General features: G+C 36.3%; 4 protein-coding genes across 6 annotated transcripts; 3 read left to right on the forward strand and 1 right to left on the reverse strand.

The window, feature by feature from the left end:
- The first annotated feature begins 1753 nt into the window (after positions 1-1753).
- LOC121781318 (serine/threonine-protein phosphatase 7 long form homolog) lies at positions 1754-2617 on the forward strand. The gene has a single exon (XM_042179062.1). The coding sequence runs from the start codon at positions 1754-1756 to the stop codon at positions 2615-2617; it is 864 nt and encodes a 287-aa protein (XP_042034996.1).
- A 2321-nt stretch (positions 2618-4938) lies between these two features.
- On the forward strand, positions 4939-10227 carry LOC121781319 (dnaJ homolog subfamily B member 1-like). The gene is made up of 2 exons (XM_042179063.1): positions 4939-5030; positions 9837-10227. Exons 1-2 carry the CDS (start codon positions 4939-4941, stop codon positions 10225-10227), a joined length of 483 nt encoding a protein of 160 aa, XP_042034997.1.
- Positions 10228-10408: 181 nt separating this feature from the next.
- On the reverse strand, positions 10409-13401 carry LOC121781063 (aldehyde dehydrogenase-like). Its single transcript, XM_042178747.1, has 10 exons — positions 13165-13401; positions 12792-12860; positions 12606-12702; positions 12293-12499; positions 11759-11874; positions 11574-11678; positions 11325-11497; positions 11149-11239; positions 10925-11074; positions 10409-10829 (listed from the first exon to the last, which is right to left on the reverse strand). The coding sequence occupies exons 1-10, from the start codon at positions 13381-13383 to the stop codon at positions 10599-10601; spliced, it is 1458 nt and encodes a 485-aa protein (XP_042034681.1). The 5' UTR covers positions 13384-13401; the 3' UTR covers positions 10409-10598.
- Positions 13402-19633: 6232 nt separating this feature from the next.
- Positions 19634-23948, forward strand: LOC121782989 (probable L-ascorbate peroxidase 6, chloroplastic/mitochondrial). Of its 3 annotated transcripts, none has more exons than XM_042181014.1 (12): positions 19634-19889; positions 19964-20113; positions 20645-20765; positions 20837-20937; positions 21037-21124; positions 21664-21731; positions 21811-21897; positions 22171-22245; positions 22333-22410; positions 22858-22962; positions 23394-23468; positions 23748-23948. In XM_042181014.1, exons 1-12 carry the CDS (start codon positions 19731-19733, stop codon positions 23898-23900), a joined length of 1260 nt encoding a protein of 419 aa, XP_042036948.1. In that variant the 5' UTR covers positions 19634-19730; the 3' UTR covers positions 23901-23948. The 3 variants fall into 3 exon arrangements, with proteins under 3 accessions (XP_042036948.1, XP_042036946.1, XP_042036947.1); XM_042181012.1 differs by having other exon boundaries at positions 19635-19889; positions 19967-20113; XM_042181013.1 differs by having other exon boundaries at positions 19636-19889; positions 23605-23948.
- Positions 23949-25362: the final 1414 nt, after the last annotated feature.

A 25362-nucleotide genomic window follows, 5' to 3' on the forward strand; every position in this document is an offset into this window, starting at 1 on the left:
TCGGGAGTTCTGAGCATAGAAAGGACGTAGTCCAGAGAGTTCGTCCGACCGGGCGTTTTGGCGACTTAAAATCGTCTGGCCGGGCGATTCGTGCGGAACATCACAATTGCTTCTATTTCCGCCCCGGGTATAAAAGGGACCTAGGTTTTCAACCCCAAACACACCACACACGCCCCAGAAGCAGCTTTTGAAGGTTTGAGAGCGGATTTAAGAGACAAGGAGTCCCAATCCTCGACAAGGTTGAAGACGAATACGAATTGCCGTTCAATCCATCCTTGGGAGTATTTTCATTAGTTTTCTTTTTCAACTCAATGTGTATGGATTGTTCTTGTGTTTTTGAGTTGAATATGAGTAGCTAAATCTTTTGTAGAGTTTTGGTGAAGACTACAATGAACACGTGTGATTAATTCAATAGCTTTTGATTACCTATGCTCTTGAGATTATTTTGTTTCATTCTTATGCCTTTTCAATTCAATTGCTTAGCTACCAAATGGATATGTTGACCTAGATTTGTGTAATCGAGAGATACCGGTTTAGGATTGATAAAAGAATGAACAACGCCTAGATAATTTGCATTCGAGAGAAAGAATTCTAGAGTGAGGGCTTGGGTCTTTTGTTTAAAGAAGTTAATTGTGAAATATTAGAAGGAGACTTCAATATTAATAGTTAATCAACGGGTTGAGTGCACTCGAGAGGGGGCTGCTTAGCCTAGACTAGCGACTTTCCTACTAATCCTAGAGACTTCAATGGGTAATCAAAGTTGTTGAGTTGTTTACATTGTGGGTATTGTAGTCGGATCCACGGCTCTACTTCGTTCTCTTATTTGAAACTTGCTCTTTTGTCTCTTGTTTTATTTTGTTTATGTTTAATAGTTACGTACCAAAACCAAACCTTTTGATTTGTCTAGATAGTAGTTAACATCGGTCCGTGGTACTTGAGTTTATACAATTTGTCTCTGTAGGATACGATACTCTTGCTTGCTTGGTGCTACACTAGCCCCGTACCCTTGCGGGAATTCCTTGTGTTAAAATAAGTTGAGTCACCGACTCAGGGAGTGACGCATAACCGTTATGCGTCGTTAATAGAGAGACGCATAACCATCATGCGTCGTTATTTAGTGACGCATAAGCATTATGCGTCTTTAAAGACGCAACACAGTTGTGCGTCTTTCTTAAATGACGCATAACACTTATGCGTCTTTTCCTAGCGACGCATAACACTTATGCGTCTTCCGTCGGGTTTTAAAGCAGGCAGAAGGCTTCGCAGCACAGAGCAGAGCAGTGAACCAAGCGAACAAATCGGCAGAAATCGTCTAGGGTCGACTTCATCCGACGAATCCCAGCAATTTCCGGCGAATTTCCATCATTTTCAAACATATTCCGGTAATTGTTCTTCAATTTGGGTAAATATATCCTTTATTGCGTAATTTGTGCAGGTTTTCCGTAATTTAGAAAAATTAAGGTTTATGAAGAAACTGATGGATTTTTGGTCGATTTTTGTTGTTTTGTTGCCTATTTGTGTATTTCATATGCATATAATTCAATGGGTAGAAGTAAGTGATTCAGTTTTTGTAATTGCGCCCCTTTTGTTGCCTATTTGAATCTTGATTATGTTTTCAAATTGGAATATAGCTTGCCGTTTTCAATTGAAGTTGCAATTTAGTTAGATTGTTGAGTTTTTATGATAAAAATTGAATCTTGGTTATGTTTTACAATATATTTCAAAAAAAATTTGGGTGAATGTTTTGAAGTAGATGGCATCTGCAAGTTCCGAAGAGCAGTTATGTTATGGACCTGAGGATCCATCATTACTCTTTCATCAAAACGAACACATTTTAGCCTCATTGTTGGCAAATGGCACAACAAATGTTTTGAGAGTTCGTAGGACGGAGAGTAATGTTTGGGCAGTGTCAATACATGAAAATGTGAAGTATTGGCTTGATGTATGGGGTTTCAAAGGCGTGTTGGAATGTGAAAGGCCAATGAGGATGGACAACGAGCTTATAACTGCCTTGATCGAGCGCTGGAGACCTGAGACACACTGTTTCCACCTACCAGTTGGAGAAGTTACCGTAACCTTACAGGATGTGCAAAGCCTGTGGGGTTTGAGAGCAGACGGTAGTGTTTTCACTGGCCGTGACTACCCTATCGGATATGAAGATTGGCCCAGCAAGTGTCGAGATGTGTTGGGATGGATACCTGACGAAGAAATAGAAACGAAGCAGGGCGGTTTGTTAATGACATCTCTTATCCACCAAGCGACGATGCCTTTGGGTGATGGGTTGCATGATTATGCATACATCCAAAGAGCACGTATACACGCTCTGATATTGTTAGGGGGGCTTATTATACCGGACACCACAGGGTGCAAGGTCCCTTTTATGTGGTTAAATGCCTTTGACGATCCGGAAGAAGTGTCTACTATTAGTTGGGGTAGTGCTGTTTTAGCATTTCTGTATCATTATTTGTGCGGGGTTTCTGTAGGCAGGCAGAAAAGAGATGTGGGTGGACCTATGGTTCTTTTGAAGCTGTGGGCGTGGGAAAGAATGCCCACATTGAGGCCATCCTTTTTTATATCGCCTATGCACACGCCGTATGCCCCGTGTGGAGCCAAGTAATGTATTTTTTACATTAACTCACTTAATTATGTATTTTTGGTAACTTTTGAATTTTGAGCATTGTTGAACATAAACATCACACTTTCATCATTGCAAATCACAGAACATGTATAACTCATACCGGAAGCAAAGACTATACATTGTCTCCATAATAATTCAATTGTGTGTTGGTTCTTATCTATTCTCATCGCATCACAGATCATTGCTACCAATTCAGAATAAGAAACACATGAATTTAATATGATGGAGCTCCTCGCACGAGGTGGTTCATAACCAATACCCATATGTGGTAGTTGAACTACTCTACCACCCCAATACAAACTCACAAATACTTGCATGATTTTTGCATCAAAAACATTTCAAAAAACAACAATTATGGACATTTTTCCTACAAGCCCTAATTTAATAAATTGGGTAAAACTAACAAATGAAAGCAAAATAAACATGAATAATGATGAATGTACCTAAATTGAAGAACAATTACCGGATCTTATGGAGAAAACGTTGGAAATCGCCGGAAATCGCCTACACCCGAGAGAGGAAATTTTGTGCACTGCATCTGCCTTCCGTGGGCTGTTAAACCTGACTGAAAGACGCATAAGGGTTATGCGGCATTACACTAAGACGCATAATGGTTATGCGTCTTTATCGACGCATAATGGTTGTGCGTCATTATCCAAAGACGCATAAGGGTTGTGCGTTTAATTAATAAAGACGCATAACGGTTATGCGTCACTCCCTAAGTCGGAAGACAACTACACTCTTTCATTAAAATGGAATTTTATTACTAGCCTAGAACAAAAATAGAAAGAACTCCACACATAGTCGATCAAAATTTTTAGGTATTGATAATTACAAACAAATCCAAATTATGATTTTTTTCAACTGGTTTATAAAATTGCAATAGGATATCAAACTAAACATTTCATCCACTTTTACATATTTTGGCAAGTGAATCACACGTTTCATTAACTCATTTCAATCTCACTTTTTTACACACTTTCTTTTACAAAGACAAATAATTTTTAAAAACTCAGAGCCTGTAAAAAATGGAATATTTATTATTGGATGGAGAACGTGATATTTAGTGGATGATACACAAAATAAAACATTAATATATTATACTTATAATCTTAAATATTGATAACATCAAATTCCAACAAATTTACAATTATCGGAAATATTTCAAACATAACAACAGATTTTATGTTCATAGCCATTCTTATGCTCAAATCGGACAATATCACACATAACAATTTTACTAGAAAAGTTGTCACGAGGCAGTCCTGATTATTCTCTCCATCTCTCACACACACAAACACACTCCTCAGAAAGATGTTGCTCTCCATACTAATCTCACATGGAGTATATCTTTTGTTTTTGTTGTTGTTCTTCTATCTCTAGAATATCATAGCATACCATCAATGGGAGAGCATTCAAAACCAAATCATAGTGATTTGATTCGTTTACTAGGAATTCCCAGCGTTTATAGGGCATGCAAATCCTTCCTCTCAAAATGCTACCCATCATTATACTCAGAGAAGCAACTTTTTTTCTTTAAGAAAACACCAAACACTCGTAAACCAAAACCAAAACCAATAGAAGATACCAAGGTACGTTATCGCTAATTACGCAATTCATACAAAATGTTTCACCACTGTCTCATGTTGATACAAAAAGGACTAAAGTTTGCATGAATGACAATTATAAAGAAGTTTCATTCGCGTTGCACTTTAACACATTCTGATTCTATGTTTCGATGACTTCGACTCTTTGCCTATATGAGATACAAAACATTCAACAACGATGAAATTTTTCATACCAATATCAAACAATGATAAAAAAAAGTTGTATACCATGTCCAAGAGTTGACGAAATATTGAAATGAAGCGCGAAAAAATATGCAACAATGATGAAACATTTTATCGTTTGCATGTAACATATCTAACACCCTAATAACCGTGCAGATCAGCAGATCAAAGACGAAGAAACATAATGGAGGGAGAGAAGGTGATGATAAGAGACATGACAAAGTTAAATTCAAACAAGGCGTTGATCACGACGGCAAGCAGGCAACGACGTAGTCACAGTTGGGCAACGGCTCTGACTCGCCCCGGCTGTCGAGGAATCTGAGCTACCACAGCCGAATATCCCAGCCTACGGGGCGAGCAGCCAAAGGGCACCTTTGAAGGGTATTCAGTGATATACTAACAACGAGGGGTGCCCGTGACCGTGCCCACACCTTATTGAGAAACGTGAGCAAGGGGGTCCCAGCCCCCATCATTTTCTCGAACTCTAGTGGGTTGCTCAAGCCGGCTGCAATGGAGAAGCGGCTCGAGTGGACCCTCGAGGAGCTCTGCTTCGGTTGCATCAAGAAGGTCTCCATCACAGGAGACGCATATAAAGGCAACGGGTATGTTCGGGGAATAAGTAAAGTTGCAAGCAATATATATATAGGGTAGTGTTAATCTCATTTTCTCTCCTTAGATTTAAGTTCCTTCTCAATTTGGAGCGTCAGATCAGGAGGATGGACGATCCGGATGACAAGCATAGATATGATCCCGTAGTTCATTATTTGGGGCATTTCGTGCATCATGGGGGTGAATTAGTAATTTTATATACTAAAAAACTCCTGAAAACGGTAAGTGCGAAATTTAAGCGGGCTTTACCCACTACCTTCCATCTACTCTACACATCAATCAATCCAACGTATTAACTCACAATCTCTCTACCCGCTTCGTCTCCCCAATTTCCATCCCCTTTCAAAACCCTAGCCGCCCTTTCTCAAGGTTGCGCCATTTTCACGGAACTTCAATCGGTGTCTGTTTTACTGTCCAAGAACCCTTCCGGTTTTGTGCAAGATACTTCTGCGGTCGACGAGGAGGTTGGGTTTATCGAATGTTAATTTACTGGTTTACTTTCTGAGTTGTAGTGCACGATTCGCCCGATTATCACCATAAAGTCGTAGTGCACGAATTTGTAGATCAAATCTTGTAGGGTTATGTTTATTTGGTGTCTTTCGCAGATTTAAAATGTCTAAAAGAGGACGTCCATCAATTTCACAACAATCGCAGAAGGAGGGTGAACAATCAATTTCATTTGCATTTTGAATACCTGGACTGTTGGACTGATGCTGTGCTTGATATATTGGGGTTTTATCAAATTTCATTCCCACATTTTTTAATCGCGTTTGTACATTATTTTCCTAATTGTGTGCATTACTTACAATTATGTAGCCATTATGTGTCTGCTGCTGGACATTAGTCTATTAGTGAATGCAATGTTAGTGTGTTCATTACTCTAATGGATCTGCACATTATATCAGTATTTATATGCATCACAATATCCTGTATCATGCATCATATAACTACGGTTTGATGATTGAGGTCTTGTTCTTGCAATTGCATTATTTGGTTGGTGTGGTACATTACTGTAGTATGAGTGAATGCTGAATGTTTATTTTCTAAATGTACATTACTGGGTTAATGTTATGCATTATTAGGTTGATGTTGTGCATTATTTAATTATTTCTATGCATTATATACCTGTTTCATGCATCAAGTGTTTGCTATTGTACATGGGTTAAAGAGTGAATGAATTGTTTTTATGTTCATAACTAGTCTGAATCTGTACATTATGTAGCTATTTCTATGCATTATTTATCATGTTTTATGCATCATTTGACTTCTGTTGTACATGAGTCTAAGAGTGAATGGAATATTTTTATATGTTCATTACTTGAGTGATTCTGTTCATTATTTGGCTTTTTGAATGCATTATTTATCCTGTTTTATGCATCATGTGACTGCTGTTGTACATGGGTCAAAGACTGAATGGAATATTTGTATGTTCATTACTTGACCGGGTCTGTACATTATTTAGTTATTTTAGTGCATTATTTATCATGGTTTATGCTTTATGTGACCGTTGTTGGACATGGGAAAATGGGTGATTGCAATATTCATGGTGCATTTGTTGATTTATTCTGAACATTATTTTATTATTAAAATGCATTATGTATCAGTTTTTAGGTATTATTTTGATGCTTCTGTACAAGAGTGTATAAGTGAATGCAGTATAACTATCCACATTATTTTATTCAGTTTGTACATTATGTAACTAATTGTATGTTATTATTCTGTATGTTGTACAACATCAAAGCAGCTAAGATTGGACATCAACGAGACGGTCGATGATATACTGCCAGTAGGAACGTCGACCATCTGTACATGAGTCTAAGAGTGAATGCAATATTTGTACATTATGTAGCTATTTCTATGCATTATTTATCATGTTTTATGCATCTTTAGATTGTTGTTGTACATGAGTCTAAGAATGAATGCAATATTTGTATGTTCATTACTTGAGTGATTCTGTACATTATTTGGTTATTTGAATGCATTATTTATCTTGTTTTATGCATCACGTGGTTGTTGTTGTACATACTAGACCCTAGCCCATGGGCTTGTTAAACCCTTAGGGAAAACAAGAAACGTGCGCCAAACATCGAAACATGGCACAACTTAAACGAAAGGGGCAGGATAAATGTTCATTACATATCACAAATAATGCATTACAAAAACTAAAACTACGCATTACACTGCATAATATGTACAATATGTATATCTGTTTTAAAAAATGCCTACGCGCTATGCATGTGCAACCCCAGACGAATTACTGCAGCTCGTGTATTTGGACAACGTTTTTAAGACTTAGAACATACTACACCCTAGCCCCTAGGCTTGTCAAACCCTTAGGAAAAATAAGAAACGTTCGCCAAACAACGACACGCGGCACAACTTAAATGAAACTGGTCAGGATAAATGTTCATTACATATCACAAATAATGCATTATAGAATCTAAACTACGCATTATACTATACAAAATATACATTATGTGCAACCCCAGACGAATTACTGCAGCTCGTGTATTTGGACCACGTTTTTTGGCCTTAGAACATACTACACCCTAGCCCCTAGGCTTGTTAAACCCTTAGGGAAAACAAGAAACGTGCGCCAAACATTGAAACACGACACAACTTAAATTAAACGCGTCAGTATTAATGTTCATTACATATCACAAATAATGCATTACAGAACCTAAACTACGCATTATACTATACAATATGTACATTATGTGTACATTATGTGGATCGACGACCGAGTTCACGTTTACCAGCACTTCAAAGTCCCCGAGTTGAACCATTCAACTCAACAACGCAACCTCTTCTACCGCCGCGAATGCAAAATCTAATGATTGGAACTTCTAACCAACAACGGGCTTTAATTCCGCAGAACATTCAGGCACAACGCTAACTGTTTTTAACCACAAAACAATACACATGTTAAGCTTAATAAGCATTATATGACATATACTGTACATTACCGATCACATATAGTGCATTATACAATTATACTTATACATTACATGTACACTTTAATCCAACTAACAAGCCAATATGAAACCACACGCTATAGGGATGGCTCTAACTCGAGGTCCTACGTACAGGTTGTGTTTCTCACACTTTGATTCAAACACGTCGCCGCTGCGAAATTGATCTTCTCGACGGGCGACAGAAATCGAGCAGTGATGGAGAAGGGAGAGAACGAATTGTCTACAAGTTTATTGAGAAAACCGCAAAGATCCTCAATGGCGTAAATCATGGAATTTTCCATAACAACCCACATTATTGATTCTCTATTTTGCAACACTCCTAGCCCCAGAATTGGGCAACCCTACGGGAATGAATGAACCCCTATGTCAAATGAAATAACAAACCTAGGGGGATGAATGCACTGTAGCCACCACATAATCATAAGCCGTCAATCATGTTTCGATAAAAAAGTAAAGAGGCACACCAACATGAAACACGAATTTCCTGATCTACACAGTTTGGGCTATGCGACTGATTTAGAAAAAAAAAATTGAAAACATCCAAATCAATAAACATGGGCGTAAACCGCAGGATTACCTTCTTCCATTAATAATCGAAATATCTTTGAAAATCAAAATCTGTATGAGTTTGATTCAAATACGATGAAGCTGTGAAAATCGAATTTATCGCCGTGTTACCGAAGCAAAATAAAACGTGGACTGATGAAGAAGGAATGAAACGAAATCAGAAGAAAATTTGTTGAAAACCCGCAAAGATCCTCAACGGAGGAAATCATGGACCATTCCATAACAAACTACATTAGTGATTCTCTATTTTGCCCTTTTCACGTAAAAAAATGAGTAAATTTAATACATTCAGCCAATGATTTAAACCATTGGGTCACCATAAATCAACGCATAAGATTAAGAAGGAGAAAGGAGAAATTATGGGACAAGGATTTGAATACAACTATATATATATATATATATAGAGAGTTGTGATCAATGTCGAACCAATTTTAAAGACCGAACTAGAGACCAAATCTGGGCCATTAGATCTAGTTTATTTGATGAGATGTGCTGTTGTGTAAATTTTTCGGTCTTCATTACAGGCCCATTTTACTTCATTGTATAGGTTTATTACTTCATTTCGTACGTAATACCTTGAAACTACAACATGTTTTTACTTTCTTCCAGTAGGTTTTGAAATGATTCAACATATGTTTCATTTGAATTCATTGGCATGAGTTTTTACTTTATTTACATTAAAAAATGCAATTTATTCAAGTAAGTTTATTACTTCATTCAGAAACGTTATTACTTCATTGGATAAGGTTTTTACTTCATTCCAGTAGGACTTCAAATGCTTCTACACATACTTCATTCCAATAATTTATTACATCATTCCATGTGTTTATTATACCATATCAGCGTTGTGGCGGTGGTGATAGATATTGTAGAGAGAAAGAACGGCACGCGACGGCGAAACCGCATTTTCGTACTGGAATGAAGTAATAATCCTACTGGAATGAAGTAAAAACCTATTGGAATGAAGTAAAAACCTACTGGAATGAAGTTAAATCTTCGTAACATGTTAGTATGACTTATTTACCTTCGGATGAATTAAAATAGGCTCGTGATGAAGGCGAAAATAATTGATAAATTTGTGTCTCTCATCCATAAAAAACTAGATCTAAAAACCCTAATTTGGTATGGTTCGGTGGTTCGGTTTTTAAGAGTGGATTTGTGAATAATGAGACTCCCTCTCTCTATATATATAAATGGAGTATGAAACAGAGCTGTAGAGTGTAGACTATCTTAAACACCTTTTTTCCCCTGGTGCAGGCAAAGTGTGAAGGAAGATGAAACGGTGACGATCAAAGTGCAGCCGGGATGGAGGAGAGGCACGAAGATCACGTTCGAGGGGAAGGGGAATCAGATGCCGGGCGCAAGAGCTGCGGATGTGGTATTCGTGGTAGCAGAGAAAGAGCTTTCCTTGTTCAAGAGACGAGACGATGATCTGCGAATGGAAGTTGAGATCACGTTGGCGGATGCTCTATCAGGGTGCACGCTTCTCCTCCCGTTGCTGGGGGGCGAGACGACCAGCCTCGTGATAGAGGACGTCGTGCACCCCGGCTGCATGAAGGCCGTGAAAGGACAAGGCATGCCAAAGCAACACGAGCACGGGGGCAAGAGGGGACTTGCTCGTCAACATGTCCGTCAAGTTCCCTGTTGAGTTGACACAAGAGCAGAGAACTGCTGCTGCTGCTATTTTGCAACAGGCTTGTTAAATTTATGTGCCTCTTCTTTTTCTACACCAACACAGATGCAAAGCTGATGTATTTCTATTGTTTTGATGTATACTACAACAAAAAGAATAGCCATAAAAGTATATGATAAACTGCATAGACAAAGAATGTCATTGATATCCTTTTAAAACATACAAATGAGTTATATGTGGTGAGAAAAATATGAAAAATACACAAGTGTTTAGCATATTGAAGTTGAAGAGATATAGAAGAGAACGAGAGACATGCTTCGATCTACACAGCCATCTAAACCCGCTACATCTTATTAACCCACCCGAGGGAATGCAGGTGTATGAATCTACCATCCGAGCAAGGCGCGAATAATGCCAATTATGTTACCATTCATTGCAGCTTTCAGAAATTTCAGCTTTCTAGTGGTGTATGGTGGATACCTTGCAGATATTTCCCCGGTGAACCCGCGGTACAGAACTGGCTTTTTGTGGCTGAAAGCTTCGAAAGAGTATTTTCCATGGTATGTTCCCATGCCACTTTCACCCACGCCTCCGAATGGCAATGCCGGATCAGTAAGCTGCTCAAACGAGTTTATCAATATGATTAGAGTCACCGTTTCCATCAGATTTAGCAGAAAAAACAAAATTTAAGCAACAAGAAGAAAAGACTCACATGAATAGTTACTTCATTAACAGCAATGCCACCCGCTGAAACTCGTTGCACGAAATCTTCCTTGAGCTTTCTGTCATTTGTGAATATATATGCAGCAAGGGGCTTCTCTTTAGAAGTGATAAAGTTAAATCCATCCCTAATGTCATTGACCTTCATATGAAATGTAAATACAGTAACATAAGAAAACCAATATGTTTCCACAGCTAAAACATATGGACTTTTACCGTGATGATGGGAAGTAAAGGACCAAAAATCTCCTCAGTCATGATCAGAGAATCTAGTGGGGGATCCAGTATAACAGTGGGAGCAATCTTGCTGTAAAAAGGAAAAGAAAAAGAATTTATGAATACATCATCAACCAACATCAAGAGGGAAGTGCAGAATCAAGTTTGAAACTCACAGGTTGGTTTTATCGCATTGGCCACCAATAACTATTTTACCAAAAAGCTTATCTTCGTCCAAAAGCTTTGTTAGGCGTTCAAAATGGCGGGAATTTATAATTCTGGACATGTCCGTTGAGTTCACAGGATCCTTTCCATAGAATCTTTCTAGCTCAGAAGAAATAGCGTCAACCTGGGAAATTACATCAGAATGTATACACCTATATTCGCATATAGAATATGGAGTTCAGTTGGTATATATGGCTTACAAGTTTTGAAGCAAAAGCCTTTGTAGTTATTACATAATCAGGTGCAACACAGGTTTGTCCACTGTTGCATCCCCACTTGCCTGAGATGAGTCTTTTTACTGCAACCTTGAGGAATACCATCATTTGTTGGTGGTTGTTTCAGACAAGTTCAAATTTGGTCAAGTTTGGGTAAGCAAGGGACTTACTGTTAAGTTGATGTTTGAATCAACAATTACTGGACACTTCCCACCAAGCTCCAAAATCACAGGTGTAAGATGCTGGGCAGCAGCAGCTAAGATAATACGTCCGACCTTGTTATTCCCTGTCGAAAATTTGTTGAGATAGAGATACACTGGGACTTCATCTCCAAAAAGAGCCAACTATATCCAAAAACAGCTGTGAAATGTGTCTTCAAATAAAGCTATCATTTTACAGAACCTTCTTTTACTCTCTTACATCTTAATGGGCAGTGTTATATTGATTCATCAACCATTATTAGAGTTTCAACAGAAATAGTGTCACTTTACTGCTAAAGCTGAACTTATCTATTACTACAAGTGAGTGATTCAGTTATTTATACTGGAAACCATCAAATTCAACAAACCTGCTTATGGTCAAGAAAACCTATCAAATTTCAACATAAAGAACTTCTTGTAACATACTTATAATGCTAATTTTAGCATCACAAGCAGGCAAGAGAAATGAACTAACTATGGATGTCTAATAATTGCTCGAAGTACCTGTATAAAATATTTTGTCCCATTTCTGTTCGAGTAACGCAGTTGTTTCTTGAACACCACCTTCTATAACTTTGACAGCAGAGGCATCCATATACTGCCCAAGAAGTTTTGCCATAACTTCTGAAGTCGCAGGGGCAACTTCAGAAGGCTTCAGTACTACAGCATTGCCAGCTGAAATAGCTGCAATAACTGGCTCAAGTGACAACACTTTGGCACAGAACAATAACAAGGCCAACTTATCAATATCACACCGAATAATTCAAATCGAGAAAAAAAGCCAAACATATGCAGGATAAGAAATAGTAGAACATACAGATCGGATAGTTCCAAGTTGATATAACCAATACGACACCGTAGGGTTCTGGCACTAATTCACCCGATGAGGGAAAAGTGGTCATCGATGTTTTAACCTGCAATCGCAAAAAAAAAAATCAGCACCAATTGACCAACAAATAGAACAATCGTAATTGTTTTAAACTATAAATAAACACAAACTTACTTTTTCAGGCTTCATCCATAGACGCAATTCCTTCAGTGCCATCCTGCATGCTGCTGAAACTGCAGAAATCTGCATCACAAAATAGTTCAGCCGTATTCTGAAATAGTAACACAATGTAGCTTACTGAACACGAATTTTATACATATACAGGTAACAGTCAAAACATGAACTGGAAACAAAGAAACAGAGAATTAGATCATAAACTCAATTGATTAGATCATAAACTTAATCAATCAAGTGCAATTTGAATCTGTGCGTTCAGCGCGAAAAAAATTAACTCCTAATTCCTAAAACATAATCAAATAAAAGCGCATTCACGTAATCCAAATCGGATAATCAACGCAACGCAACGCAATCGAAATTGAGTACTGACCTCATGAAGGAAAGCTTCATGCTCGTGCTTGCCGAGGTCGGAATTCAGAGCCAGGACGATATCCTTCTCGTGGCGAGTCGTGATTTTGAGCATCGCGTTGAGCTGCGAAACGCGCCATTCGTACGTCCTCGTCTTCCCCGAGGTGTATGCGGCTCTCAGCCCCTCCGCCGCCGCCGGCACCACACTCACACTCACACTCACACTCACACTCGCAGCCATGATTGTCGAGATCGAATCAATGTGGTTGCAATGTGTATTGACGTCGATCTGAGCTGTATCAGAAATGCGGTTTTACTCTTTCTTTTTGGCGGGATTCGATTGAGAGTTAATGGAGTTGGATTTTTGTAAAAATCATGGATTAAATATGCCCGGTCAATGGATTTTGATCAAATAATAAATGTGACGAGACATTTAATTTTGTGAAATTAAATGACATAGCGTCGATCTACATTTTACGTAGGTAAATGTAGTATATTCACTTTCTCAAATCCGATTTCCGGTGAGTGAGAAATAGTGGATTAAAGTTGGGCATAATTAGCTTTTAATTAAAGCTTGGAGATGGAGCTTAGGGAATAATTAACTAGTGTTAATTATCCCACATTGGAGGATTAACACATCTTTAATGTGTATAAATTAAGTGACTTTGTGTTACTTAATAATTATAGTGGACCAAGATGGGTGAAAGAGCCCACACGCGCGCACACGCGCGCGCCGCCGCCGCCGCCCGCCCGAGCTCGTGCTCGCGGCCCGATCCCGATCCCGATCTTGGACTTGGATCTTGGCAATTGGTCTTTGGGCTTGGTGCTTGGCCCAAACTATTCTTTTTGGACCACCGCCGAGTCAGCAATCCAAGTGACTTGACACGTCGTCAAGCGAGGCACAGTCACGGGTGCCACGTGAGAAATCCACACGCTCCACACACGGATGGCACGCTCCACACACGGATGGCACACTCCTGCCACACGCCTGTAACCGACGTCGGTTACGAATTGCCATGATGACAGCCATCATGGCTGTTGACCCCCTGCAGTGGACTGAGCCTATAAATAGGCCAGCCATTCCATGCATCACTACACAATTCAAAAAGCATTCTGCATCATAAGCTCTCTCCCTCTCCCTGCATAGTTTTTCTGTCGAAGCTCTGCCCTCTCCTCCATCCAGTTCGCCGGAGCTCTGCTGATTGCGGTGCTGCATCAATAGAGACGTAGCCGTTTTACCTTTGGGGACGACACGCCAAACCGAAGAGCACTACCGGGGCGTATCTCGTCTTGCGGGAAGAGGCCTCCTCGACTCGGCTTTCATACTGGTTTAGTTGTTTCGATTTCTATTGTAATCTCTTTAGTTCAGTTTCTCCTTTTCTTTCTTTTGGGTTGTATTACGCCCGGTAGTTATCTTTGTAATCCCAGAAACCAACAGTTTTTATATACAGTAAGTATATAGTGTGGTTTTGCTTTTTAATCGAGAGAATATTGGTTGAATATGAACTGAGCTGGCAAAATAACTTTTTTTTGAATCAATGATTTTTTTTAAATAAAAACGAGGTTTAAGAAATTCTTAAATAAAACGATAAAAGTAGTACTAGTAGTAGTTGATCAAACCTTTACACTAACGGGATGTTTGGTTTATTTCCTAATCAACTACTCCTATTTTGTATCATGAAGACATTTAGAATTTGAAATTGAGTTCTAATTCAAATTATACTCTTATTTTGCCATTTGAGACGTCGACAATATAAATATTCATTTATTTTTTAATTTTTAGTAAGTAAAGTGGATCAGGGTATATACACACTACAAAAAAACCGCTAGATAGTGACAGAAGGTAGTGACGGCGGCTGCTAGCTCAACAACTAGTGACGGAAAAGGCGTCAGTCACGAAATAGTGACAGATTATTCCGTCACTAAAGCCAAGCAGCCATCTATATTTTCCGTCATTTGGTGGGATTAAATAGCTTTAGTGACCGACAAATCCGTCACTGATATTTTTTATTAACAAGTTTTTTAGTGACATGGTAAGTTTGGCGGATCCGTCATTAAAAAACTTGTCGATAAAAAATATTAGTGACGGATTTGTCCGTCACTATATCTATTAATCCCACCAAATGACTGAAAATATAGACGACTACTTCGCTTTATTGAAGGCATATTCTATCACTATTTAGCGACTGACGCTTTTCAGTCATTTTCCGTCACTAATTGTTGAGCTAGCAGCCGCCGTCACTAATTTTCGTCACTATCTAGCGTTTTTTTGTAGTGGTAATTACACTATACATACAAAATATTTCACCAATATTTCAAATTAGTATAAAAAATTTTAAATTTATATACTCTCTCCGTCTATGATTAAATGTCTCATACTTGACCGGCAAGGGTTTGAAGAAATTGTTTAACTTTATAAAGTAAAGTGAGTGGAAAAAATTAGTAGAATGTGAGACTACTTTTATATATTGGTTTTATAATAAAATGTTAGTGGAATGAGTTAGTGGAATATAAGGTCCACTCATCAAATATAGTAAAAGTGAAATGAGACATTTATTGGCGGATGGACGAAAAGGAAAAATGAGATATTTAATAGCGGACGGAGGGAGTATATCATAAATAAAAAAATGTTTATTAGTTCAGTAATAAATGTGTAATGAAATAATCATCACAAAAAAGTTGAACGACCAAAAAAGTTCCCCACGCGGCTCTTTCTAGTGAGTTAGTTATCAACAACTTAGTAAATTTATGAACTATTTTGCTCTATGATATGCATGATCGAAAACCAATTTAACACCGTACAAAGCAAAGTTATGTGTAGTAATGACAAATTCTGAAAATGTAACTTGTGAAATAGAACAATGAATACTTAACAATATTAAATTCTAATCCAGCTGATATTATTAAAGTGGAGTAAATGTACAATGGGATAAGTGTAAGATCTAGAGAATGAATTAATGAGATTTTCGTACCAATTATTTGCATGCTAGATTTATAAACTTTAACACGATCACATGAGGTCGGGACCAAGTCATGGGACGCCTAGTGACGAATCCATAATTTTAATTAGGTTGCGACAAATAATTTCAACGACTTGCAGTTTCAAATCGGATCTATCATTTTTCGTCACTTCGTCATGTTCGCTGAATTGGAGTTTTTGCTTTTACTATTTTTTATTAAAAAACTTCTTTGTATATAAAAAGTGTTAAGCTTTATCCACCAAAAGTAATTTGAGAAATAGTGTGAAAATTATATATGGTGAAGAGATTTTTAATGGTATATTCAAATTTCACATGGAAGTTTGGATGATTAAATTATTGTTCATAGTTATTTGAATTTTTAAATAAAAGACAAAAAGTGTTATATTGCTACTTCAAGGGAGGGGATCCTCTGCTGTGCTAAATAGCACAGCAGTTTTAGCACAGCAGTCCCTGCTATTAGACACACCAGAATAAAATAATCAAATATAAAATATAAAATAAAATAAATATTTATATATTATTTTAATGTTATGCTATTAGATATTGCAGGGGTAGCGGTGCCTATTTAGCACAACAGAGGATCCGAGTCCCTAGTCCCTACACCAATGATACATGTCATTAGATTATATAGCTAAGTTTGGGAGTATAGTTATACACTCTTGTGCCAATGCTGATGCAAGGCAATTAAAACAAACATTTTAGTTAGATTGTAGTATTTCATCTTTTTTTTCGATGGTTTATGTATAAGGAATGTTAATTAATAGTACTATTGTCAAGTGGCTCAAACTTTTCTACCATGAATAGCACATTCCATTCAAATTCTTATGGATCTTTGCACTCTAAAGCCGATTTTGTATTGCATTAATACATAATTGACATATACTAACGAGTTACTCCATGATTTATTGTTGTATATAAGAAAAAAAAGAGAAATGATTTTTAGACATAATGGCATTGCCATAATAGGGTGTAAATAGTAATATGACATTAGTATTTCATTTTCAGTTATACCTTTGTGCCCCTCCATTAAGAAAAATCGGTTATATGTATAAATAAGTATTCATTATGATCTTAACTTAAGTAAGAAAAGCTTGATTATGGGAACTATGTATGGAAGATATATGGATTAAAACTCAAATTCTTCCTAAAGAAGTTAGAAGATTAAGAAACTGTTAATAATTTCACTAAAAAATTTCGTACTGTGATTATATATATAAAAAAATTAAGTATCAGATAAAATTTATCATTTCACCTATTTAACATTAAAAATGAAAAATAATAGTAACAAATAATTTTAAAATACCAAAAATTCAAATGCTTTAGTAATTTTACGAAAATATAAAATTTAATTCTCCCTCTTTTGGCCACACTCATTTTGGTTTGTATACCAAAATTAGTATCACACGTTTTTAACTTGTTCGATCAATATTTTAAAACTATAAAGTTAATATCTTATCCTTTTCTTTCTAAAATATTAGTAGTATTTTTAGATCAAATCACTATAACATGAAACATATTAAAATTTTGAAATATGATATATTAATACTGATTTTCAAATTCTAAACTTATACGAACTCAATAAATTTAATACTCAGTCTTATTTTATAATTACAAAACATAATTGAATCTAGAATTCATATTTATAAAATTATAAATCAATTTAATTGTTTGAGTTCTTAGAGCGTCAAAATTAAGATTTGAAATTTATACATGTTTTATTTTAATAGTCATGTTTCACAATTAAGAAATTTTATTTTCTATACACAACTCTTTCTTTCATTAGATGATAACAAATAGCAGAAATTAAGTATATATTACGTGGCATATACTAGTTAATATGCTAACTAATTTTAAAGTGCTAACGTACATCCAATCACGTTCTGTCACGTGACACGAAAAATGCAATATTGTAAAAACAAAAATGCAATATACATTTGTAGAAGTGATAGATGAATTTTGGCGGATTGCATTTTAGTTATAGGTAGATTGCATTTTTTTGTTGAGTTTTGCATTTTAAATATTGACTGTTTAATTTGCATTTTATATATAGACGGATTTTATTTATGTATAGTTTATTTTGCATTGTAGACAATTTATGTTAAAATACAAAACTTAACAATATAAAATGCAATTTGCCTATAACTAAAATGCATGTACCTCCATTTGAGGTTTTTTGTTGGTTTCATGCTCTAATACCATCTTAAAGATGGTAATCGAGAGAGGCATAACAAGATTGGTAAGGCATGTTGAAGATAGAAGTATGGATATATTTCTTATGTAAATGTTTGTTGTCTTTGAACTACTCATCACCCTAGTATTTATAGGGATATTGAGACTCTTCAAATACACAATAAATGAGACTTGAAACTCTACTTTGCTAAGAACGATACAACATTAAATGTACTCTAGGACTTCCACTATAATAAGTAGTGGGCGGCCATTTATATTTTGTATTTGTAACACTTACCGTAGAATATGTTGTGCTGTATTTCATGTTCAGCTGCTTCTTAAAGAGTTGGTGTTAATATGCTTACCTCATAAATTTTGAAGTCGAATTTGTTTGTTTATTTAATCAAACTCTATTATTTTAAGAGAATATGTTGTCCTTTTTTATGTCAAACTCTATTATACAAAGTACTACTCCATATTATAGTAGCCATTTACTTCTCACATAAGATCTGTAAGTTTTTTCTTTATATAAATATAAATGATAAGATCTGGAGAGGCTGTATAGGTCATAGTAAATTTAGTATATTCCTTTTAATTTAATGTGACTAGCTCATGAAATTGTTTTGATTGATTATCGAGTTGTTGGTCGAATTAAAGATTATGTGTGTTTGTTGCCGCTTTTTGAAATTCTTATATGTATTGGAATAATAGGCTTTAAATAGTCAATTTTCGCCGAATTTTTAGTTTGCATACCTATTGAGTTTTGACTATGCTCAGCATTATATGTGCGCGTGACAAAAGAAATAAAAGTAAAATTTAAATTAAAAGTACACCAATAAACCATAACAACCAATACTGAATGGGATTTTTGATTAACTCTATCTCTTTATCTATATACAAAATTTTATTACTATTATACAAACACATTAAATTCTATAGTACGTGACAAAAGAAAATTTCAAAACTTATCAATCAAGTCGTAAAGTTGATACGACTATAAATAGTTAGATAAGGTAATAGAAATAGGGTAGGGCTAAAGCCCTTAATAAAAATATTTTTTAAACTGTTTTCTTTTATAAATTTTTAAAATTTATTCAAATTTAATGTAAATTATTATATAAAAGCTCTTATAAATTATCTAAAACACCAAAAATATAACTTTAGAATAAAATTTAGAAATCACAACCCCCAATTATATTTTTTTTGTGTCCGCCCTTGTATTTAATATTATCACTCCATTTCAAACAAGACCATTAAGCAAAGAAACTTCTACACAAACCTAATTTTAAAAAATTCTCATAAATTCATAACAACAGATTCACTCGTATTACTTGATAGAATTGGAGGAAAGAAAACAGGAGAGGACACGCGGCCCGCAATAAAAGGGTCACCACTGCACAGCCAACGACTGAACGTCTCACATTCAACTTCCGCAGCTATGGCTTCTCTCTCCGCCGCCACCGCCACCGCCGCCGCCGCCGCTACTCGCCTTCTTCCTTCAGCCTACACCTCCGCCGCCAGCCTCTCGTATCGCCCCTCCGTCTCTCTCGGTTCCCTCAGATCGTCGCCTCTCCTCTCGCGCATTTTCCTTCCTCAGGTATTTCGTTTGTTTTGTTTCACTCGATTATGCGCGCGTGCGAAATTCGTATTAACTGTGAGTTGAAAATGTAGAAGAATTCTGCGCGGCGGTTATCGACTGGCAGAATTGGCTATTCGACTGCGTCGCCGCCGAAATGCGCGGCGTCGGATCCTGAGCAGCTGAAGAGTGCGCGTGAGGATATCAAAGAGCTTCTCAAGACTAAGTTCTGTCATCCTATCATGGTAAAATTATCGCCGCTGATTTTTCTGCTTTTTTTGCCATAAAATTGTTCAGCTGAGGTTTTCTATTGAATGCTGGCTTCTATAGCAGATTTTGATTATCGTTTGCATTTTTTATTTAGATTTGCGGAACTATTTACGATCACTTTGTATTTCCTCAACCAACCAAGCATTTAAAGGAAACTAAATTTTGTTTAACCAACTGAATTTTATAGTATCAAATGGCATTTAGGGTATAAAGAAAATTCATATCAAGTTTCTAAAACTTGGCAGATTGGCTCGTTAAATAGAGGTGAATATCAGTGGTCTTATCAATACTACCGAAATTGGGGGCAGCAATCGTGTTTCTTTTTAATCACTGGTCTTATCAATTTCACTGTCCTGGTTGTTGATTATCACTTAGTTGAGAAGACACTCCCTCCAACCATTAGGTTAGGGTTCTGAGTCACCTCAGATGTGTACTGAGGTGTCTGAGAAAAAAATCATGAACAAAAATGCGGTACGATACATATCATCTTCGTCTTTCTTATATAGGTTCGGCTAGGTTGGCATGATGCGGGTACATATAACAAGAACATTGAGGAGTGGCCGCAAAGGGGTGGTGCGAACGGAAGTTTAAGATTTGAAATAGAACTGAAACATGGAGCAAATGCTGGTAAGATATCCCCATTTATAGGTTTTTTGTTTGTTGGTTCGATTATTTGCTTAACATTTTGGGCAGTACAGGTCTTGTCAATGCTCTTAAGCTTCTTCAGCCCATCAGGGACAAGTATTCCAACGTGACATATGCAGACTTATTTCAATTGGCTAGTGCTACTGCTATAGAGGTTGATCCTTTCTTCTGGACTTCTGGATCAGTATGCTTGAATTTTCAACCTGATGCAGTGATTAGACATTTAGACTAATACGATTATTAAGTACTTCAGGAAGCTGGGGGCCCCAAGATTCCTATGAAGTATGGAAGAGTAGATGTATCCGGACCTGAACAATGCCCTGAAGAAGGAAGGCTCCCTGGTAAAACAACTGCCAAACTTTAAAATCTGGCTTTTACAGTGCTGAACTTTGAAAAACAAAATATTTTCTTAGAATGGAGGGGTTTTACCCTTAAAAAATGGTTTTGCAGTGCAGAACTTTTAAATAGAAAAAAAATTCCTAGAATAGAGGTGTCATTCAACTGGTATTTGTTAACATGTGCACTGAGAGCCTAAACCTGTTACATAAGGAGTGGTCAAATGATGCTACTTATTTCATTTGTATGGCCTGTAACTCTATTAAGTATATGGTGGTGTGTGCTGTGACTGGTAGTGGTGTCCTTTTAATGTTGAAGGCTCTTCTACACTGTTCTAATGCTTTAAAGCTAAGGAATAGATCACCTTGCTCTTGATAATTAGCCAGGATAGGGTTTTGGAGAGTATACTATCTAGTATCTACTTAGGAAAAGTTTAGTGGCATAATCCTCTATTTGCCCTGACAATCAACTTTAGTTGTATTATTACTATTTTCTTCTACTAGCTTTAGATTCAATTTTTCTTATTAATATTTTCTTCTATTAGATGCTGGCCCACCTTCCCCTGCTTCACATTTACGTGATGTCTTCTACAGAATGGGCTTGAATGATAAGGTAATTGTTCGTTCTAACTTGGACGTTATAATTATTTTCCATTATAAGGCTTTTAATTGATTATCCTTTTAATTCCCAGGAAATAGTTGCTCTTTCCGGTGCACACACACTTGGAAGATCACGGCCTGATCGCAGTGGATGGGGTAAACCAGAGACCAAATACACAGTATGGAAAGTTGACATTTGTTTTCAGTTTACTCATAAATTAAAATATTCTACTTCAGTGTGTTATGTGGTTTGGTTTTAACTTGTAAAAGATTGATAGTGGGGAGCTGTCATAGCTTGGGAAGTTCTAAAGAACTCAAATAAGTAACCTAAATGATAATAACAGGGTATATATATTCCTGAATTTATTTTTTCTAAAAATGTTCCAACCTTCAAAATATGAAAAAAGATCTTAGTGTTTGTGAAACATTAGCATATTTGCTTTGCATGACAGAAAGATGGACCAGGGGCCCCTGGAGGACAATCATGGACAGCACAGTGGCTAAAATTTGATAATTCCTACTTCAAGGTGATACAGGAAAAATGATGATGTGAGTTCTTATGGTTTTGTGTCTGTACAATTTACTCATATTTCTTTTCCATGCCTTTTACATAGGATATTAAAGAAAGAAGGGATGAGGATCTGCTAGTTCTACCTACTGATGCAGTCCTATTTGAAGATCCTTCATTCAAGGTAAAATCACAGGATAACACAAGAAAAACAAAACATATAACTAATTATTTTCTGAGATGTAATGACTTTTGTGATACCATTCATCATGTTTGTTTTATATCCTTAATTTGTTTAGTTATTTAGGGTTAACTTATTGAGGGTTAGAATAAAGAGATGGATCATGCTTTGTGTGGGCTTCAAGTTTTTGGTCTTTGAATATGAATAGTTATTAGTGAGTTAGGGTTTTAGAATCATCACTTGAGTATCGTTTTTGAGACAGCATCGCTGTAGGCTTCGCAAGAGGAGTTCCAGTTAGCATCTAACTGTAGGGCATAACAAGGATTTCTTTCTATTTTCCTTGTTCATATTTTTTATTGCATACGATTTCTTTCTGTTTCATTGTTCATAATTAATCTCAATCACCAACTCTACCAGTGCTCTTACATAGAGTAAGTTGCACCCTTGTAGGAATATTCGGAGAAGTATGCTGCAGACCAAGATGCCTTTTTTAAAGATTATGCTGAGGCCCATGCGAAGCTGAGCAACCTTGGAGCTAAATTTGACCCAGCTGAGGTATCTAAGCATGTGCTTATTCATCATTTCCTCTTTTATATGAGCTTGCTGAAACTCATAATGAAATGAGGTCATAGGGAGTTCCTTTCTCCCTCATTACTCAAATTTTCTTGTATTGATACGCCACTCTTAAAAAAGCATAGATGGCATTAAACATTTACAAAAGTATCAGAATCGTACTGCAAAATATTCTTTCATCTGCTACTTTAGTACTACACTGAGGCTGCTTTAGTTTCTGTTAATTAATAAGAACTACTCAAACAACTCTTTCTCATTCTGTCTGACTCACATTTTCCATCTTTTTGAAAATTTCTGATCCTGAATATCAAACTTAGCAGTCTTCTTGTTATTAGTGTTTTATCTTACCTTTACCTGTTAGTATTAGATTAGTAATTGCATTGAAGTGCTACACTCACAACTCTTCCGTACAGGGGTTCTCGCTAGATGACATTCCTTCAAAAGGTCAGCCAGAGAAATTTGTAGCAGCCAAGTACTCAACGGGAAAGGTGAGAATCAATAATAGAGTATACTAAACTTCTCATAACCTTTATCTTTTTCATTTCCTTTGCTTTCATCCTGAAATGCTTTTTGGCAAAAGTAATAGCACATGCTTTAATCTATCACTTTTTATGGCTGCTGCAGGACTAAAACTAAATACAAGTATCTACTATTAGTATGTTGTTACTAATAATAACACGAGTGAGCAACCGTGTGAACAGCATAACTAAAATCTGGAAGTTTTAATGGAGAAGAATAAATTCAATGAGTGTTGTATTGGATTGCAGAGAGAACTCTCGGATGCTATGAAACAAAAGATTAGAGCGGAGTACGAAGGTTTTGGAGGGTCTCCAGATAAGCCTCTCCAATCGAACTATTTCCTTAATATCATGATTGTGGTTGCTGTTTTGGCATTGCTTTCATCTTTGATTGTGAACTGAAAACGGGTTTGGTATTTTCAATAGAAGAAGATACACATTTTTCTCTTACTTGCATTTGCCTAGTTTCTATCTGCCCTTCTCTTTTCTTTTCTTTTCTTTTCTTTTCTTTTCTTTTCTTTTGTTTCTTCTCAAAAATGAAACTAATTCCATCTCTAGAAAGAAAATCGAAAGAAACTTAGTTTGGAAGAATATAATAAACCTAGTACTCCCTCCGTCCGTGAATAGGAGTCCCATTTTTCAATTTTGGTTCGTCCGCTAATAGAAGTCCCGGTTCATAATTACTATAAAATGTAAAGTGGTCCCACATTTCACTAACTCATTCCACTCACATATCATTTAAAATTAATATATACAAGTGGGACCCCTACTCTAACTTTCTTCTATCCACTTTTCTTAACATTTCTTAAAACCCGTGCTGGAAAGAAATGAGACTCCTTTTCACGGACGGAGAGAGCATAAGTTAGCTTGTTGATTACTGGAGTATGTAGAGTTAGATAGTACTTATTTCTGTGGAGGTTACCAGTTGTAGCAGCTTGTTTTGACAACTTATAAGTTGTTTAGGAATTTATTTTCTCAAGCATTTTGAAGGAATAAAAATTCGGTGGTCCAGATATGTTGTATGTAATGTGTCTAACTAATCATATTGCTGAAATCACTTCTCGTCCTTTTATTCTCCTTTCGCAATTATGATTGGTTGGACATACTATGTGACAATACGTTTGAATCACTAAGTTTTTCACTTCTTTAGAAGAGCTGATAAACCTTTTAAAAACAGCTTACGAGCTCAGTCAAACATTTGACCAGAACTCTTACCAACATTGTTATGAATCATCTATACCTTATATGAATTTCATGATAGAGAAGAAATTAGCTCGGTGTTAGCTCTTGAATAGGCCTTCTAGGCTTGTATCTTAAATTAACTTATCCCAAAAATTGTTTGATAAAATTAGAAAATAAACAAGTAAGATCTAGAAAATAAAGTCCCAAAAGTCCGTTTTATATCGGAACCGAAGTCCATAAGCTCGATGTGATATTTTAGGTTGAATTTTAATTTGGATAGATCCAATCATGATTCTAATATCATCATCATCATCATCATCATCATCATCATCATCATCATGTGAGTGTAAGTAATGAAATCGAATTTTATTTACATACCTTCATCCACGTGGAAAAAATATAACGACTAGATGAGTTGTTTTCCTTTCACATTCTTACTAAAATTATGGAATGAATCACCTAATATATTTGTGATCTATTTTCTAATATACAACTATAAAATGAAAATAGACTATATTATAAGGTGTTATTTTATAGAAAATTTTAGGAAATTTAGTACCAGATAGATTGGGTGATCATTTTCGCTAAGTTCAACTTCATTAGAATGTAACACTTTCGTGAATAAGAGTATACGATAATCATATATAGGGTTAGGTGGATTCCCTTAAATTTTAAGGGCTAT

This window comes from Salvia splendens, chromosome 20 (genome assembly GCF_004379255.2).
Source record: "Salvia splendens isolate huo1 chromosome 20, SspV2, whole genome shotgun sequence".
In the NCBI taxonomy this organism is placed as follows: domain Eukaryota; kingdom Viridiplantae; phylum Streptophyta; class Magnoliopsida; order Lamiales; family Lamiaceae; genus Salvia; species Salvia splendens.